Below are 19885 nucleotides of genomic sequence, written 5' to 3' on the forward strand. Positions count from 1 at the left end.
ATTAGATGTTGCTGTCAGCAGCTTTGAAAGAATTTATTTTTTAACAGTATTTGTAACGTTATTGTGGATGTCTTCCACTAGTAGGGTAGTATATGTGACAACCAAGTAGCAAGCTACACATTCTTTCATTAGATGTCGTAGCATCCATTAAGATGTCATAGCAACCATTAAGAAAACAATATGGTTCAGCCACTAGGTTTCAAGGCAGAATTTACAACAAATAAAATAAAATGCACACCCGACTCACTAGAAGCCAGGTTAGCCAGCATAGTGGTGTGGCAGTAAAAAGCAGAAATGGCATGAGTGTGTTTGTTTGGTGGTTGTTGGTTTTTTTTTTTTTTTTTGGTAGGGAAAGCATTATGCTAAACAAATTACCTTCTAACTTTTTTTCCCCTCAGTATATGATGTAACAAGAAGAGAGACTTTCATTAAACTAGACAATTGGTTAAATGAGCTGGAAACCTATTGCACAAGGAATGACATAGTTAAAATGCTAGTTGGAAACAAAATTGATAAGGTAAGAAACTAGTAAAATTTTTCTTTGTTTTTGCTGCCATCAATTTTATCAGATCTATTGTTTTAAATCCACTGTAATTTCATCTAGGAAATTCGAGAAGTAGACAGAAATGAAGGGTTGAAGTTTGCCAGAAAACATTCCATGTTGTTTATAGGTAAGTGTATTTGTTTGTAGGCAAGTGTATATTTTTTGGGGGTATGCAAACCAAAAATTGTTTTACATTTCCTGTGTATGGTTTTTGTTAGGGAAATATTGTTGGTACTGTACCCCTTTATTGAAAAGGTGCAATCTTGTGCAACAGTGTGCCCTATTAATGCCTGAACAATCAATCATTTTTTTTCTCTTTCTTACTTGGATAGAAAATACTGGGATGAAAGTGCCATCACCTCTTTCTAACACAAGTCTCTTAACACCACCTGCATTTAAGTTGCTTTAATATTGTCATCTACTCCCTTTTTTTTTTTTTTTTTTTGCCATCTCTATTCCTCGTAACTAGATTACAGCCAGTTTTGGACACTCCCTCCTCTTTGTAAACATAGTAAATAATGGCAGATAAGACCTGAATGGTCCATCCAGTCTGATCTGTAATCGCAATTTCATGATTAAATTAAAATGTCTGGATATTGCAGCCATAGAACCCGTTCCAGAGTGAGACTCTAGCTCTGGGAGTTGCTCTATATACTTCATCATTCCAAAGAGAGGATACGATGATTGGAGACAGATTCTGGACCTCAAGGCAGTCAATGCAGCACTGAAAGTACCTCACTTCCACATGGAGGTGGTGCGCTCGGTGATAGCATCAGTGGCACCAGGAATGTTTCAGGCATATCTCCAAATTCCCATTTTCCTGGACCACGGAAATATCTACAGTTCCACATCTTGGGGCAACACTCCAGTTTGGCGATGCCCTGGGGATTGACAACGGCACCAAGGACCTTCACCAAAGTGATGGTGGTGGTGGCAGCACATTTTCGAACCCTTGGTGTCCTGGTTTACCTGTATTTGGACGATTGGTTGATCAGAGCTCCCTCGCTGTCCAAGGGGCATCAGGCAGTTCAACAGGTGGTGCAGGTGCTCCAGCGCCTGGGCTGGGTGATCAATTTCAGTTTCACCTCGAACCAATGCAGGATCTAGAATACCTGTGAGTTTGATTTCACATGGGACAGAACAGTGTTCCTACCTGTCTTCCATCAGGAGAAGCTTTGACAGGTTGTCAGGGACCTTCTGGTCACTCCGGTTCTAACGGCATGGCAATACCTTCAGGTTCTGGGGACCATGGTGGCAACGATTGATGTGATCCCTTGGGCCAGAGCCCATCTTTACCTGCTGCTGGATGTTCTGCTTTTGTGCTAGAAACCCCAGTGGGACTCGTTCCATGCACCCATGCCATGGTCAACTGTGGTGTGGAACAGTCTTGCATGGTGATTGTGACCCCTCTCGCTTTCCAGGGGCTTTTCCCTTCGGGTCTCAGATCGGGTGATTCTGTCTACAGATGTGAGTTTAAAAGGCTGGGGAGTGGTAAATATGACCATCCTTGTTCAGGGCCAGTGGGTGCCCTCAGAGCACAAATGGTCGATCAGTCGCCTGGAGCTTCAGGCGATTTAGCTGGCTCTTCTCCACTTTGAGAGTCATCTCAGTCATCAAGCTGTACATGTCATCTTGGACAATGCCATAGCAGTGACTAATGTCAACCAGCAGAGGGGGCATGAGGAGCTCCTCTCTGAGCGTGGAGGCTCATCTTGTTTTCTGGTGGGTGGAGAGACATCTCGTGGCTCTGTCGGCAGCACATGTGACAGGAGTGGACAAAGTTCAAGCAGACTTTCTCAGTTGTCAGCCGCAGGAGCTTGGTGAGTAGACCCTGTCCTAAAGAGCTTTCGAGTGCATAGTAGATCAGTGGGGGTGCCCTAGGTTTGACCTCTTGGCGACTGCAGCCAACAAGAAAGCCGAGTTAATTCGTCGGTTGTCGTCGCAAGGTTTTGGATTTTCTGAAGGATGGCCTGAAGACAGGCTTAGTGGTAGCTCACTTCATGTACAGATTGCCAGTCTGTTATGTTTGGGTCCTCCTTTTCTAAGGGGCTCATTGGCAGCTTATCTGGATGTAGCTTGTTTTCTGTGAGGCGCTCCGTTGTGCCTTCCCAGTCTGACCTGGAATCTTAATCTTTGCTCTCTGGCTCGTCTGCCATATGAGCCTCTGGAGCAGGCGTCTGATAGATCTCATGATCAAGATGGTCTTCCAGGTGGCTATTACTGCAGTCCGCAGGGTCTCGGAACTTGAGGCCCTTTCCTGCAGGGATCCCTTTCTGTGTATTACGGATTCTGTTATGATGCTGCATACTATTCCTTCTTTTCTCCAGAAAGTGGTTTCCACTTTCCAAGTGAATTGGGAAGTTCAGCTTCCTACTTTTGCTTCCTCTGGGTCAAAGAAGCAGACTGGTTGTTATGGTCCTTGGACATGTGCAGACTTTTATCGCGGTATCTGGAAGTCATCAATGAGTTTCGCCTCTAACCATCTATTTGTTCTGGTGGGTCCTGCCTTCAAAGGTAGGCTGGCTTTGAAAGCTACCATTTCCAGGTGGATTCGCATGGCCATTTCACAGCTTACGTGACAGCCAGAAAGAAGCTCCCCCATGTGGTGCGAGCTCACTAAACTAGAGGTGTTTCGTCCTTTTGGGCAGAGTCGTCAGTTGTTTCTCTGGATGAGATTTGCAGGGCCGCTACCTGGTCTTCCTTACATACTTTCTACAGGATCGATATGGCGGTCAAGCAGGTTGTTGCTTTGGGGGCTTCCGCTTTGGCAGCGGGCTCATCAGTCCCACCCTGAATTTTTGGAATTGCTCTGTTATGTCCCGCTGGTCCTGGAATCTTCTTTCTTATAAATCCACACTTTATTCCAGGAACCTGCCCCATTCTTTGCTGATTCTCCAATTGTCTGCCTTTACAAGTACTAGTAAGCTGGATTTCTGTTTTCTGACCTTCCTTTATAAGAGTGTCATCTGAATAGGTTTAGCACTTAGTTTGGGGTGTGTGTGTGTGGGGGGGGGGGTGTCCCTGGTTCAGGTGCCCCTTCTGACAATTCAGGTTGTGTCTCCCTATAGCACTGTTTTGTCGTTCAGGTTTATACCGTTTTAAGACCTGTTCTCTTGTTTTTCATTGTTGCTGTTTTCAGATCTGTCTGGTTAACTCTTATTTTGAAAAGTTCTGAAAACATGGTTTTCTGCTTTATAATGTTAGCCCTCTTATGTTAGGCTTTTACTGCAGCATACTTTGCCTGTAATTGTTGTAAACCTGATTGGTGTTGTTGAATACTCTGCCTATAGACTTGTCTGGTCACTCTGCATTTTGATAAATATTGATAATGGTTTTTTTTTCTCAGCTTTCTCATAAAACTAGCTCATATAGAGGTTCTTTTTAGAATCTGTCATTTTTCTATTGCCTGGCTGTTATAAAGCTTAATTGTAAGCTATTTAAATAATTTTAGTTTAAACTGCTCTTAAACTTGTAATGAGGCGGTATATAAAAATCAATAAACCAAAACAAATCTTTGCTATTTTTGGAACACAAGACATAGAAGTTTGGGCATGGTCCTTACTTCCCAACTGCTGGATTTGCCACCAAAGCTCACTCCAGCCCATCCAGACCGGCCTTTATCCTGATTAGGGAAAGAAAGTAGAAGTCTGCTCTGTTTTTGCCATATTTTGGAACCAAAACATAATCTACCCAACAGCAACCTTAATGCCCAACTCTATGTATCCTATGTGTTCCATTAATGTTTTTGTCTCTACCACTTCCCCTGGGAGGGCATTCTAAGCATCTTCAAAAAAGTACTTCCTGAAGTTATTACTAAGTCAACCTGCCCTTCAGTAACATCAATTCATGTCCTATAGTTCTACCACTTACTCATCTCCTGAAAAAGATTTGTTTTGTATATTAATACCATTCAAGTACAGTGGAACCTTGGTTTACGAGCCTAATTCGTTCCAGAAGCATGCTCGTAAACCAATTTACTCATATCAAAGCGAGTTTCCCTGTAGGAAGTAAGGGAAACTCGCTTGATATGTTTCCTCCCCCCTGCGAACTGGCATACTCCCCCCTCGCCGCCACGATCCGGCATCCCCCACTCACCCACAATGTCTTACCCCGATGTGGCACCAGCACCAACGCACAGGACATGCCAGTGCTGGTGCCCGAAAATCCTCCCTCTTCCTTAGGCTGGGCCTTGAGCATGCGCAGATGCTCAAGGCCCAGCCTAAGGAAGAGGGAGGATTTTTGGGTGCTGGTGCCACATCGGGGTAAGACATTGTGTTTGAGTGGGTGGGTGAGGGGGGATGCCGGATCACGGGGGGGGGGGGGCGGGGGGCACTTGTAAATCAAGTCAACGCTTGGTTTGCAAGGCGCAGATTTTGCAAATGTTTTGCTTGTCTTGCAAAACACTCGCAAACCGTGGCACCCGTAAACCGAGGTTTGACTGTATTTAAATTTCTGACTCGTATCTCCCCTATTTATCTTTTTCCTTTAGGGTATACAAATTCAAATCATTGTCTGTTTGCATATGTCTTGCAGAAATCCACATACACTTTTTATTTTTTCTGAGCCACTTCAAGTGTTCGTTCTTGCTTTATACGGCCTCTGCAAATGAGCATAATACTCTGTGGGGCCTCACCAACAACTTATACAAGGGCATTACCACCAATTTTTTTCTCACTCTTTTGGGTGCATCTCTTTTCTCTAAGCAACCTAGCATCTTTCTGGCCACAGCTGCCATCTTGTCACATAGTTTTGCCACTTTGAGATCCTCGGACATGATCACCTCCTTTCAGATTTTCACAGCTCAAGTGCATCCCTCCTGTGTTTCTTTGCTTTAAATCTTAACTGCCAGACCTTAAACCATTCTAACTTTTGAAGATCTCATGTTTACTATTCCTAGTCTGGTGGAAATATTCATGTCAACTAATTTTTTTTTTTTTTTTTTTGTGGATAAGGCACTAGAGAAAATTGCTTCACTCAAACTCAGCTTGGTTCTCTCTAGAACTTACTTAAGAATTGCCAAACTTGGACAGACCGAAGGTCCATCAAGCCCAGTATCCTGTTTCCAGCAGTGGCTGACCTAGATCCAAAATAGTAAAACAGATTCTATGCTGCTTATCCTAGGGATAAGCAGTGGATTTCCCCAAGCCATTCAATAATGGCCTGTGGACTTTCTTGTAGGAAATTATCCAAACCTTTTTTAATCCCCACTAAGCTAACTGATTTCAGCACATTCTCCGGCAACAAATTCCAGAGTTTAATTACATGTTGTGTGAAGAAATATTTTCTCCTTTTACTCCTATCTTATCTGGGCCTCTGTCCTGAATGACTTCATCTTTCCTCCAGCAACTGGAAGGATAACAAATTCATATCTCCATCCCCCATCTGTCTTGCAGTCTACCTCTAGGCCCTTCCCTGCTGCTTCTGACTGGCTTGATTGTAGCCCCTCCCAAGCGAGCACTCGGGTGACCTCACTAACCTTGCTATCTATTTAATCTGAACCCTCTTGGCGCGAGCCACCGGTGCTCCTTTGAGCACTCCTTTATGCGCCTCCTGAGGGCACCTTACTGGTCTCACAACCTTGCTGCTTGTATATTTCTATTTCCTTTCTCTGTTCTTCTCCTTATGGCTCCAATTCACTTTCTGCTTCTCATACTCGCTCTTCTCAGTCTTGCTCCCTTTCCCTCTCCTCTCCACATCACAAGTCATCACTATCCTTCTGCTGCCAGAAGGATGCTGGGCTGTATAAAGAGAGGCGTAACCAGTAGAAGAATGAAGGTGTTGATGCCCTGTACAGGTTGTTGATGAGGCCCCATTTGGAGTATTGTGTTCAGTTTTGGAGACCATATCTGGCAAAGGACACAAAAAAGGCTTGAAGTGGTCCAGAGAAGGGCGGCGAAAATGATAGGAGGTTTGCTCCAAAAGACATATGAGGAGAGACTGGAAGCCCTGAATATATATACCTTAAGAGGAAAGGAGGGACAAGACAAGGGAGATATGATTCGGATGTTCAAATACTTGAAAGGTATTAACGTAGAGCAAAATCTTTTCCAGAGAAAGGAAAATGGTAAAACCAGAGGGCATAATTTGAGGGTGAGAGGTGGTAGACTCAAGAGCAAGGTAAGGAAATTCTTCTTTACGGAGAGGGTGGTGGATGCCTGGAATGCGCTCCCGAGAGAGGTGGTAGAGATGAAAATGGTGACGGAGTTCAAAAAAGCGTGGGATGAATACAGAGGATCTAGAATCAGAAAATAATAGTAAATATAGAAGAACTATAATATAGTAAATATAGAAGGCCAGTATTGGACAGACTTGCACGGTCTGTGTCTGTATATGGACGTTTGGTGAAGGATGGGCTGGAGAGGGCTTCAATGGCTGGGAGGGTGTAGATGGACTGGAGTGAGCTTTGACAGAGACTTCAGTAGTTGGAGTCTAAGAACAGTACCGGGCAGAGCTTTGGATTCCTGCCCAGAAACAGCTAAGAAGAAGAAAAAACCCAACAAATTTTTTGATTGAATCAGGTTAGGCAGACTAGATGGACAATTTATGTCGTTATCTGCCGTCATCTACTATGTTACTGTGTTGTTGTTTTTTCCTATCCCCTCACCAACCATCTTGTTATCTACCTTATTCACTGCACTCAAGCTCAAGCATTCTCTCTTCCATTCATCCATCTCCTTTCTTTTTGAGCCCTACCCATTTTTTTTTCCATTGTTTTTATTCCCCTTTCCTTTGGCACTCTTACTGCTTCTGCTCACTACCAGGGATGTCAATCCCAACCTTAGCCCTCCAGGCCATGTGTAACCACCCTAATCCTATAGCCATTCCTTTCCTTCAGTTCTCCTTTCTCATGTGCCCTGTGGAATGCTCATTCTGCCTCCCAAAAACTGCCCTGACTTCTTTATCTCCCAGTTCCTCCACCTGCTCCCTTTAACTGAAACATGAATGTGCCCTGAGGACTCTACTACATCTGCTGCCCTTTCCCATACACCTCGTCCTACTTATGCTTCTGTCTCTACAGCATCACCAAAATTTATCCCTTGCTCTCTGAGCACACTGCCTGGACCCTTGTCCACACACTCATAACATCACACTTAGATTACTGCAATCTATTTCTAACTGGTCTCCTGCAGTGCTGCCTCTCACCCCCCTATAATCTGTGCAAAACTCTGCTACATGACTTACCATTTACGAACTTCACTACACATGTCACCCCTCTCCTTAAATCACTTCACTGGCTCCCTATCCGCCTTCGCATACAGTTCAAGCTCCTGTTGCTGACCTACAAGTGTGTTCATTCTGCTGCCCCTCAATATCTTTCCTCTCTTCTCTCTCTTATACACCTCCCAAAGAACTCTGTTCCTCTGATAAGCTGTTCTTAGCTGTACCCTTCTTCTCTACTGCAATTCCAGACTTCGTTCCATTCATTTAGCTGCCCCCTATACCTGGAATAAATTACCTGAATTTGTCCACCAAGCCCCTTCCCTTGTTTAAAAGCAGACTGAAACCCACCTTTTTGCTATAGCCTTCAATCCATAACCCTACTCCCCACCGCCCTCCAACCCAGCCAGCTGATTAGCTGTTCCCCTTAACTGTATCTATGACATCCTGTTTGTCTTGTCTGTTTAGATTGTAAGTTTGGATGTCTTAAAGACTAAAACGATTGCAATATTTTTATTTCTTTGCATAAATTGACACATGATCTATAAATGAGATAGCTGCAGTATATGCTGCTAGCTTCATTGATGCTCTGACTTTTCATTTTATACTTGCACAAAATAGTAAGTGCTGAATGGATGGATTTACTGGTCTTAACATTTTTGTGAGCTGCAGAACTTGAAGTTGACCAGATGTTAAAACACTGACATAGTACAGATAGAATAATGTTTGTCGATGTTTTATTTCAGAGGCAAGTGCAAAAACGTGTGATGGTGTGCAATGTGCCTTCGAGGAACTTGTTGAAAAAATCATTCAGACTCCTGGACTGTGGGAGAGTGAATCTCAAAATAGAGGAGTCAGGATATCAAACCAGGAAGAAGGAAGCAGAGGAGGAGCCTGTGGAGGATACTGTTCAATGTTGTAATTTGAGGAAGTTTTACATCTCTAATCACATAGTAACACTTATTTCTGTATATAAATTCATTAATGGCTCTTAGGGACCTTGAGGTTTGCACAAACATGTTTTTGTATCATGGTAGCAAGCATTTGTAGGACAATTTATGCAACGGCTTTCCCAGCTGAAAATGTTAATGGTAAGCATGGAAGATTTCCAATATTCTGGATTTCTATTTTGTGGTGTGCAGTGGTTTTGCAGCAGCCAGTGCACCAAGTATAAGAGCTGCATATATCCATTATATGCTAAGTCCCTTTTAAAATCCATTTAACAAATCTGATCTTTATCTACTTTGTCTTGTCACTTTTTTATTGCTTGATTCATTAAATGGTTTTGTGTGCACAGATTCCCCCCCAAATGTCTACTGCTGTTAAATTAGTGTGTCACTGCAGATTGAGTCAAGCAACAAAATTATACCTTGTTCAGAAATAGTTCTGTTTTGACAAAGTAAGCAGAAAAATAATAATTTTTTGGCTTAGCCAGCCATACAAAATTCTATCTGTAAGCTCTGTTTTCTTTTAAGGAATCTTGTATTCCTCGATATACTGTTACTTTATCATTTTCATAGATTGCATTTTGTCTGCATCCCTAGTACTTGCACTCTTAGCATGCCCAGAAATTAGTTTTACCATCATTGACAGTAGATGACAGGCACTAATATATATATAGATTAAGGTAAGAGAGGAAGAGGTACCTGTTGGAGTTTTTAGTCTTGCAATATTTATAAAGGATTCTTTTATATTGGTGACTTTTGACTTGGTAAAAAGTGAGGAAAAACCATGTAGCACCACAGAGGTTACTATAAGAATATTGCACATCTGGTACTGAATAAAACACTGCTACTTCATAGTACAAACTGACTTGTACCAGCTTGTCGTTAATTATAATTGAATAATGTTATAAAGAGTTTTACCTCTAAATTAGATCTTTGTGTCATACATGGAGACCTGTTTTGACAACCTAATGACTTCCTACTTTTTACAGCACTATTGAATGTACACTGTGATGTACGTGCTGATACATTTTACAGGGACAATTAGTCCTTGCCCCAAAGTGCGTACAATCCAAGTGGATACCAGAAAGAGTGGAAGATAGTTGATATGCCTAATGTCAGAATGTCTTCTTTAGTTCTCATTGCCCTAGAAATTAGACCATTTCACCTTTTGTGAAATTTAAATTGACTAACATTTCTGTACTACTATAGATTGGATACATGTCTAAAAATCATTCAAATTTTTATTTCAAAAAAGAATTCTGGATAATTAATGTAATTCTGCATCGCCTTTCCAAAATAGTTTTTTTTCCACCCTATGTATTGCTTTTATATCCTCAATAGCACAAATTTGTATTTTTGTTGGCAATATGAAGGTATACAATCTTTGCACTTATTTGAAGGGTTTTTTGATAGGATTGGTAGCGCTGAATTCCTGGTGTCCTGAACTATTACAAATAAGGACACTGAGAATCCAACTTAGGCAGCCACATTGACCATAGGAGTCCTGGAATTTGGTTCACATTTGGAAGTAAACCACATTTGAGGGGCATGTCTACTCAAATGCACTATCAAATGGTCTTGATGTATGCTAAGAAAGGACTTTCCTATGCACTAAGCCCTTTTTCAGTGTGCTACGAAATAGGGCAAATTCCAACATTTCTCTTTAAGGTTATGCATTAGAGCAAGTAACATGAAGAAAATTGATGGGGGAGCACTAACACCTCCTATTTAGAAGGTGCCAAAGGCTCCCTCATTACACTGTAGATGCCCTAACAAGTTAACATGCAGTAATTGAACGCACTAGCTGGATAGCATGTCCATGCCCATTCTCTGCCCTTTATCCACCATTTCCAGAAATATATACAATAACATAAATACTAGGCATATTAGGGCTCAACTTTCTTTAGTAGACATAATCCCGAATGTTGTATAGCAAAATGTAACCACACAATTGGTTATCTGTGGAAGAAGATTGTAATACAATACCTTCATACACTGTGCATTTTTTTTACAGTATTATATTTTCTAACTTCTTGCTGTGTTGAACATATTTACCATTTACATGGGAAGAAGTAAGTATTGTCAGATGTTGAGAAGAGGATACGGTAGTATATTTGATACAAATTGCCGTTCACACGTTGGAGGCATCCGGTGAGGAGTGGGAACACAGCTGCTTGTAGATCTTGAGGGCACAGATGCACCCCCACCGTGGAGAAGACTGAAGTGGTCAAGCATTTGACATTCTTCAGCATGTAAAACCCATGGATGTTGAAAATTGCAATTCAACTGTACATGAGCTACATTTATTTGTATTTTGTGTACATCCCAGCATTGCTAAAGTGTTCATATCAGAATTTTGAGTTTAAGTAAATAAATGTTTCGCATCCAAACCTTTTATTCTGGCTTATTTATATTTTGCTGGATCAATTTACAAGCTTTCTGTTAGTACTGTAATTATAATCAAATCCTATTCATCTTATTCATCTAGTCTGGAAAAAAAATTCATAAAAATTTTGTGTTTTTCTGTTTAAACAGTTTCCTTTTGTTAAGGTGTCTGTTGCCAGATTTGGGTGTGTAATAATGAGTTTTATTTTGAGGTCTATCTCATTTTACTTAATAACAGTGTCCACCAATGTTCCCTCTCAGCCAGGAAAGCAGATGTGCAAGTCGTGTTCTGAGCAGCAGCTGATTTAGGCTGAACTGGCACATGGTTTTGTTTTTTTTTTTTTTTTTGGGGGGGGAGGGTGTGCAAGACAAGTAATTTTTGAAAATTATGCCAAATTCTCAAATATAATAAAATAAATAGAAATGCAGTGATGTGAGTTGGTTTTGGTTGGTTTGTTTGTTTTTTAACCCCCATCCATTCTTATTTTCCCTATTATTACAATATGTCACACTGCATTACAGCCATAAAATAATTTACCTAGAATGTTTTTGGTAGGTTGCGCAAGGGCCACCAGGCTTTAGCTCCTTTAGCCTTTAGTTTGCTGATTACCAAACTAACATATTCCAACCACTTCATTACAAATTAACAAATACAAATAAAACAAAAAATGGAAACGTGATACCATTATATTGGACTAAGGGCTCCTTTTATCAAGGTGTGCTACGGAGGTTAGCACGTCAGACATTTCATCATGCGCTAACCCCCACGGAAAGCCAAAATACTAATGCCTCGTCAATGGAGGCGTTAGCGGCTAGTGCGGCAGGCGGTTTAATGTGCGGTATTCCATGCATTAAGCCCCTACCGCGCCTTGATAAAAGAACCCCTAAATGTATTTTTCATTCAACTTTCAGAGGCCAAAAGCTCCTTCCTCGGGTCAGGACAGTGTACTGCTATTATGGTATCCTGTCTTCACCTGATGATGAATGTTTTGGTCTCTAAAGTTAGTCAAAGTGAATAAAAATTAATCCAATAAAAAGATAACACATTATTTCTATTTTTAATTATTGTTTAATACAGCTACCACACTGCTTTATCTTAAACTAAAAATAAAATTCTTTTTTTCTACCTTTGTTGTCTAGTTATTTACATTTTTTCAATTGTGTTGGTACCAGTCTCTGATTTCCAGCATATCCCATTTTGCTTCCCCCTTCCATCTCCCTGCTCTGTCTCCCCCCCCTAACATCTACCCTCTCTCTCCCCTGTTCTATCCAGAATCTGTATTCACTGCTTCTGCTCCCCTTTTCTATCCTCTTCCATCCTTATCTTCCTTTTGTCTGTCTAACAGCCAGTGTCGGCAAACTCTTTTCCCTTCCCCACTTCCATAGAGCATCTGTTGTGCACTGTCTCTCCTTTCCATCATCTCCCCATCATTTGTCTGTTTCATCCACTATCTATCCCCCCTTCTATAAAGCATCTGCCCTTATCCCTTTCCATCAGTATCTCCTAGTTTCTCCCCCTTCTATACAGCATCGGCCCCCCACTCTCACCTCCTCCCATCCAGGCCTTTGTCTTCATCTGTACAGCTTATTTCCCCTCTCTCCTCTGCCATCAATATTTCCCTTCCTTCTGTCACTTTCCTTCTATATATTTTCCTCTCCCCCTTATCTTTCCATCCAGCATCTCCCCTTTTGCTTCTCCCATCCATCATAGACCCCCAACATTAGGCTTCCCCACTTTTACTCAGCATCTACCACCTCCCCTTCCATCCATATCGTCCTCTGCTTCCATCCAGTCTCAGATACCTTTTTCTCTCCCCCCCCACTTCCATACAGTCTCTCTTTTTCATCTAGTATCTCCCCTTTCACTTCCTCACTTCCATTACCTTCCACGTCTGTTACATAATTTGCCCTCTTTCTCTCTCCTCTTCTATAAAGTATCTGCCCCCTCTTTCTTTTCATCTAGTGTCTTCCTCTCTCTTAACCTTCTCTCCCTTTAATATATTTGCCCCCTGTCTCTTAACTACAGCTGCTGCTGCTTGTGCCTTCCCTCTTATGGCCACCCCAACCACTGCTCTAAATGAGCAGCAGCAGCAAAGCAGCCCACCTTATTCTCCTAGGTCCACACTCGTAGCTCGGTCTGAATGGCTTCTGGTCATGTCCCTCTAATGTTCTCTTCTGGTTCCAGGGCAGAGCCAGCCACTGATCAAACTGAGCCTGCAAGTGCAGCCCCGCAGGAAAGAAAGGCAAGCTGCTTTGCCTCTGCTGCTGCTCATTTAGAGAAACGGCCAGTATGGCAGTGGGAGGGAGGTGGTAAAGTGATGCTCTTAGTGCATGGTAATCCTAAATTGTGGTGTGTGGAGTCTTTTTAAAAGAGGTGTGTGGCTGTTCACCTGTGCAGTTTAGAGGGAACATTAATGCCCATATACTAATAGGGATTTAAACATTTCTTAAAATAGCAAGCAATGTGGAACACAAAAAAACACTAGTAAAATAATACATGATGATGTATGATAACCAAGTCCAAGGATAACTTCCAATATTCATAAGGACAGTGTTCCAGGGATAATGAAGAGATGTCAGATGGAAGCACAGAATTTGTTGCAGTTGATCAGCTGATTTATAGTAGAAGGCTTTAGATAAATGTGTGTAATGGGTATGCTAAATCACCCTAATTCATTGTTTTAAACTTGTAGACTGCTTAGAAGCCTGATGAGCAGCATATCAAATTTTTATAAAACTTATAAACTCGGGGGAACCTGGTGAAAAAGCTAAAAAAGCAAACATATTTTTTCCTCTGGGTCTGTAGCCACACAGTCTTCACCATCGAAATGCACTAAGTACTAATATACTGAGACAAATCACTTATGAAGTGTGCCTCAAGAGTCACAAATGCTCCATCATTTGATACAACCTGCATCCATGATACTTTTGCAAGTATCGGTACTGGCACCATCACTGCATGATCAGTTCAGAGAACTTTTGCAGAAGGAATGAGCTGGGCTGCTACAGGTGCACACTAAATTTCTGTCTCAACATTTCAAGGATCTGCTCAGTTCGAGCATTGAGCACTAACATCATTGATTTACAATGGTGTACAGCATCGGCATGTCGGATGTCAATGCATGAGGCCAAGACACATCACTGCTCTGCACGACGCTGAAGTGCAACACCGTCGGCTACAATGCTTTAGGAAATCAATAAAAATTTATCTCTTTGACAAATTTCTGACCCCACTTCACCCTGATGTACTTCCCAAACACTTCCAGATAAACCTGACTAAACTTAACATGCCAATGTAATTTTGAAAGTTCTCTGTAATGTTGCTGTCTGTATACAGTCTCTTCCCTTGTTAACAGCTTAGAACTGTTTGTTGTATGGCGGTATACAAAAATAAAGATATTATTAGTATTCATATGTGCATTCATCATTGACACATGATGTCAATGCATGTCATAGGCACCTGTTATTTGCCATTCAGATGTGCATCCACATTGAGGAAACGGATTTATTTATTTAAAAAATTTGTAGCCTGCTTAAACCTAAGTGGTTCACAAAACACATACACAATTTTCAAAACCGTACAAGTCAAATAATTTACATACATCTAAAAAAATTCTCCAATTTAAGGAAATAATTCAATAAAAAGCCTTGACAAATAAAATTGTCTTTAACATATTCTTAAATTACTGAATATCAGAAAGCAGCTTGAGTGTTCCTGTTAGATTGTTCCATATAAGAACGCCTGCTACTGAAATGATAGTAAGTGTGCATTATGTGAAAATAAGAGATTCAATCTCCTCACTTATTAACCGCAACATTTCTTCATGTCCCATAAAAACATCTCAAATGCTATAATTTCTAGTCCACATGGCCTTTACAGAGTATGTAACTCCATTTGCCTGTTTACATCTCAGGGAGCCTCAATGGGCGCTCTCGACCCTGTAGTCTCAAGCCACTGGTCTATCCTAATTGATCAGAGTAACCTCACAACTGTGACAGTCTCTTCATTGCTGGCTATCTCCAATCGATCTATCCAGGGCCCTGCTGTTCCAAGCACTCAAAAGATAGTGACCCAAGACTCCTGGACTCCTGAGAGAGATCCCTGTATCAATCTCGTCGAGCTATGAGCAATTCACAATGCTTTGTGCACATTCCAGGATTGTCTCCAACTATGTAGTGTTCATCTGCATGGATATAATCAAGTAGCCATGTACTACGTGAACAAACAGGGTGGAACAGGGTCTTACCTGCTTTGCCAAGAAGCAATAAAAATCTGGTCTTAATACCTCACAACATTTTCCTCAAAAACAATTTATTTAGCAGGAAAATAGAATGTCTTAGCAGACGAGTTGAGAAGACTCCTTCATCTGCATGAGTGGTCACTCAGCTCAACCACTCTACATTAGATCTTTGCAACTTGGGAGACCCCAGAAGTGGATATCTTTGCTTCCCTCTACAATCACAAACTCCCATTCTTCCAATCATCTGGAATCAGATGCTTTTCTCCTCGACTAGCAAAACAAGTTTCTTTATGCTTTCCTTCCAATCCCTCTACTTAGGAAAAATCTACTCCGCCAAGGACAGGCCTCCATGATTCTAATAGCACCTTGGTGGCCATGACAACCATGGTTCCTTCTCCTACAGCTCACTGTTCTGGAACCCATCACACTTCAAATCTTTCCTACCTTGCTAACACAGAATGAAGGGTCCTCCATCCCAATGTATGTTGTTGGCTCTCATAGCATGGTATCTCTCAGCTGCTAAATGCCTTAGTCCGCATCAGTGTCAACCATCATTGAAGCCTCTAGAAAGCCATCTGCTCAGTGCTGTTATCATTTCAAATGGACTTGTTTTCACAGTCTGGTGCAATAAATCACTGGATCCCATCTCCTGTCCTCTTTTATCAGTCTTGGACTACCTTCTACATCTCTCTAGCTCTGGTCTAAAAAATTCTTCAGTCAGAGTTCATCATGGTGCCATTAGTGCTTTTCACACTCAATTTGACAAAAGGCCACTGTTGGTGCATCCTTTGATTTCAAGATTCATGAAAGGCCTTCTCAATACCAATTAAACCTTCTCCAGTGGCTTGAGCCCTTAATGTTGTACTTCCAACTCTGATGAAGCCTCCTTTTTGAGTCTCTTTTGACTTCATCTCTGAAACATCTATCCTGGAAAGTGATATTCCTTATAGCTATCACATCTTCATGTTGAGTCACTTGCATTAGATCCACCTTGTACAACTTTCTACTATGACAGGGTAGTACTTTGCACTTATCCAAAATTCCTCCTCAAGGTTGTCTTGGAATTTCATCTCAACCAATTTATAGTTCTCCTGTCTTTTTTCCAAAACCACATTCTCACCTTGAAGATGCTGCACTTCACACATTAGACTAAATGTGCTCTTGCCTAGAACTTGGATCACATCAAACCTCACAGATCTTCAACTCAACTGTTCCTGTCATTTGATGCAGACAGACTATATCTCCTTTTGCTATGATTGAACTAGGCTGACGTTTGATGTCTGTGTTATGGCACATAAAGTTCGAGCAATGGCAACTTCAGTACCTCATCTATATTCCACTCCCATTGAGAGCATCTGTAAAGCAGCTACCTGGTCCTCAGTTCATACCTTCACATCCCGCTATTGACTGGACATTCATTCCAGAAGGGATAATTGGTTCAGCCAAACAGTTCTTTAAATTTATTTTTCCCTTACAAGCCAACTTCCCTCCAACTCTGTTGTTTTTTGCCAGGTTCATGCTAATTATTAATAATCTTCTCAGAGATATAAGCCTGGCTGCTAGGGAGTGTCACATATGAGAATATGCTGCCTACTTGTCCTTGGATGAAGTGAAGTTACTTTCCCATAGTAGGTGTTATCCGAGGACAGCAAGCAGATATTCTCACAACCCGCCCACTTCCCCTGTTTGGAACTTAGCCGGCCCCAGTCAGGAAGGCTCTTGTGCATGTGCATGCATAGTATGGGAGTAAGAGATTTTTTCATTCTAAAAGTGACAGTACATTTTTGCACTGTCCGAACCAGGCTCCTTGGATAACATCACCCACATGTAAGAATATCTGCCTGCTGTCCTCAGATAACACCTGCTGCAGGTACATAACTTTGCTTTCTCAAAAAGAGCAAGTCGGAGTAGTGGGTTGAAAACCAGAGAAGCCATAATTCAAATCCTATTGATACTCTATGTGGCAAAAGCCCTTTAATTCTCTATGAGCTTTGGGGCAGTTACCGCAGCAGCAGCTGCTAATACGGTTTTATACAGAGGTGGGGGGGGGGGGGGTTAGATTGTGAGCCCTTGGGGGACAGAAAAATATGTACTTTATTTGAATGTTACTTGCCTCGAACTACTGAAAAGGTCTGAGCTAAATGCAAAGAAATAATAAATTATTAATCTTCCACATGTTTGAAAGTTGTTAACATTTCCAGCCCTTCATCCTTGAGAAGAGATCTCTTGTCTTGGGGAAAAAAATCCACCCTTTATTTTTTCCTTACTACAAAGCAGTAGGGAGTTGAGAGGTGTTCTTTTTATAGAAAGGAATCACAGTTACAGGACAATTCCTTACTATTACAGTGTACATGTGTTTTTTGCTTGTCTTGGAGCAGAGATGTTTTCCAGGACTGTCCACATCCTGCTTATGCATATTATACACTCTTGCACACAATGTTCCCTCTGTAAACTTGAAGTACCACAATTCTGCTTCATTTTTGTCTTACTGTTTTTGTGGATAAGCAGTTACTTAATCTGAGGGAAGATGACTTCCTTGAGCAAAGCAATATTAACATCAGATTTTAGAAAAGCTAAACAGAAAACATGGGATGCCGTTTCCAATAACATCTTGAATTTGTAATTTCCAGTAACGTCTTTCAAATATTAATGAAATCCATATTTCTGAGATGGTCTTCATGGTGAGTGAAGAAAGAAAGGCAGCTGTATTTGATCTCCTTGGCTCTGTGCCCCAGAGATTTTTGTTTGTTTTTGTGTGCTTTTTTTTTTATTTTAATGACAGCTCCTGAAACATTATGGGCTTCTTTTACAAAGGTGCGCTAGTGTTTTTAGCGCACGCACCGGATTAGTGCGCGCTAGCTGAAAAACTACCGCCTGCTCAAGAGGAGGCGGTAGCGGCTAGCGCATGCGGCATTTTAGCACGTTAAAGCCCTAATGCACCTTTGTAAAGGAGCCCTATATATTTCTATAGTTAGTTGTTTTTAGAAGCAAAGGGCTTCATAAGAACTGCCATACTGGGACAGACTGAAGGTCCATCAAGCCCAGTATCCTATTTCTAATTGTGGCCAACCCAGGTTCCAAGTACCTGGATGGATCCCAAGTAGTAAAACAGATTTTATACAGCTTATCCTAGGAATAAGCAGTGGATTTCCCCAGGCCATCTCATTAATGACCTATTGACTTCTCTTTTAGGAAATTAGCCAAACTTTTTTTAAACCCCGCTAAGCTAACTGATTTCACCACATTCTCTGGCAATGAATTCCATATTCTCTCTGGTTTGTTTTAAATTTACTATCTAGTACTTCATCGCATGCCCCCTAGTCCTAATATTTTCACTCTTTCCAAAAATACTAGAACTAGGGGGCATGCAATGAAGCTACTAAGTAGTAGATTTAAAACAAACCAGAGAAAATATTTCTTCACACGTGTAATTAGACTCTGGAATTTGTTGCCAGAGAATGTAGTGAAATCAGTTAGCTTAGCAGAATTTTTTTAAAAATTGGATAATTTTCTTAAAAGAGAAGTCCATAGGTCATTAAAGAGATGGCCTGGGGAAATTCACTGCTTATTCTTAGGATAAGCAGCATAAAATCTGTTTACTACTTTGGATTCATCCAGGTACTTGGGACCTAGGTTAGTCACTATTAGAAATAGGATACTGGGCTTGCTGGACCTTCTGTCTGTCCCAGTATGACAATTCTTATGGTCTTATGAAGCCCTTTGCTTCCAAAAACAATTAACTGTAGAAATATATAATGTTTCAGTCTCAAGACACTAGGGGGCTCATAATCGAAATGGAAATACTAATCCTACCTAAATTGGCACTTGGACGATCAATAAGACAAGTCGTCCAAGTGCTGATAATCGAAATGGGTTTTAGACATATCTAAAAACAGCTTAGGCCTTTTCAGTGCTGTACACCCAGTGCTGAAAAGGGCATTTTAGGAGGAGTGGTGAGGGCAGGATGTGGGCAGAGCTAGACTTAGTCGTACTGCAAGTATAACCAAAAGTTTAATGAGAATGCCTAGACAGAACTTGTACATTGTGACTTAGGCGATGTAAAAACAGATCGAAGTGTCCAGAAGGTATCCAAAGTGACCAGATAACCACTGCAGACACAAAGTACAGACTCCCCACACACTGCCACAGTGATCACTGACCCCCCCCCCCCCAACACCAAAAAATCAGAATAAAAACGTACATACCTACTTCCAGAACATCAGCACCTCGCATAGAAAAGCCTAGTAGAGCAGCACAGAGGTGGCTTAAGTAGTCTGGGGCTATTGGGGTTGTAGACAGGTGGGTCTAATAGGTTTTGGGGGGCTCACCATGACCTATAAGAGAGTTGTGGTGAGATGTTTATGTGGCACCCTTTTTGTGAAATTTGCAGCAGTGCCCTGTAAGGTGCCCCACTACTCTATTGCCATGTCTGGGTGTCCAGTCCATCACTTTGCTGGCCCTTCCCATGTCCAAAAGGTCTTGTTCTAGGTATTTTTGACTTGGACGAATTTTTGGATGAGAATGGGGTATAAAGATAGATGACTTAGCGATCTGGCTGATCAAATGGCTGGATGTATAATTAGACGATTTTCTTGAAGAAAAAATATTAT

At 41.4% G+C, this 19885-nt stretch overlaps 1 protein-coding gene across 1 annotated transcript in view; it reads left to right on the top strand.

Annotated features, from left to right (window-relative positions):
- Positions 1-11173, top strand: part of RAB18 (RAB18, member RAS oncogene family) — a 55320-nt gene extending 44147 nt beyond the window's left edge. Inside the window, exons 5-7 of the mRNA XM_033931422.1 lie at positions 399-517; positions 605-671; positions 8449-11173. Of these exons, the coding sequence (XP_033787313.1) occupies positions 399-517; positions 605-671; positions 8449-8624 (362 nt within the window). The 3' untranslated portion in view covers positions 8625-11173. The remainder of the gene's footprint in view (positions 1-398; positions 518-604; positions 672-8448) is intronic.
- The last annotated feature ends 8712 nt before the right edge of the window (positions 11174-19885 follow it).

This window comes from Geotrypetes seraphini, chromosome 2 (genome assembly GCF_902459505.1).
Source record: "Geotrypetes seraphini chromosome 2, aGeoSer1.1, whole genome shotgun sequence".
In the NCBI taxonomy this organism is placed as follows: domain Eukaryota; kingdom Metazoa; phylum Chordata; class Amphibia; order Gymnophiona; family Dermophiidae; genus Geotrypetes; species Geotrypetes seraphini.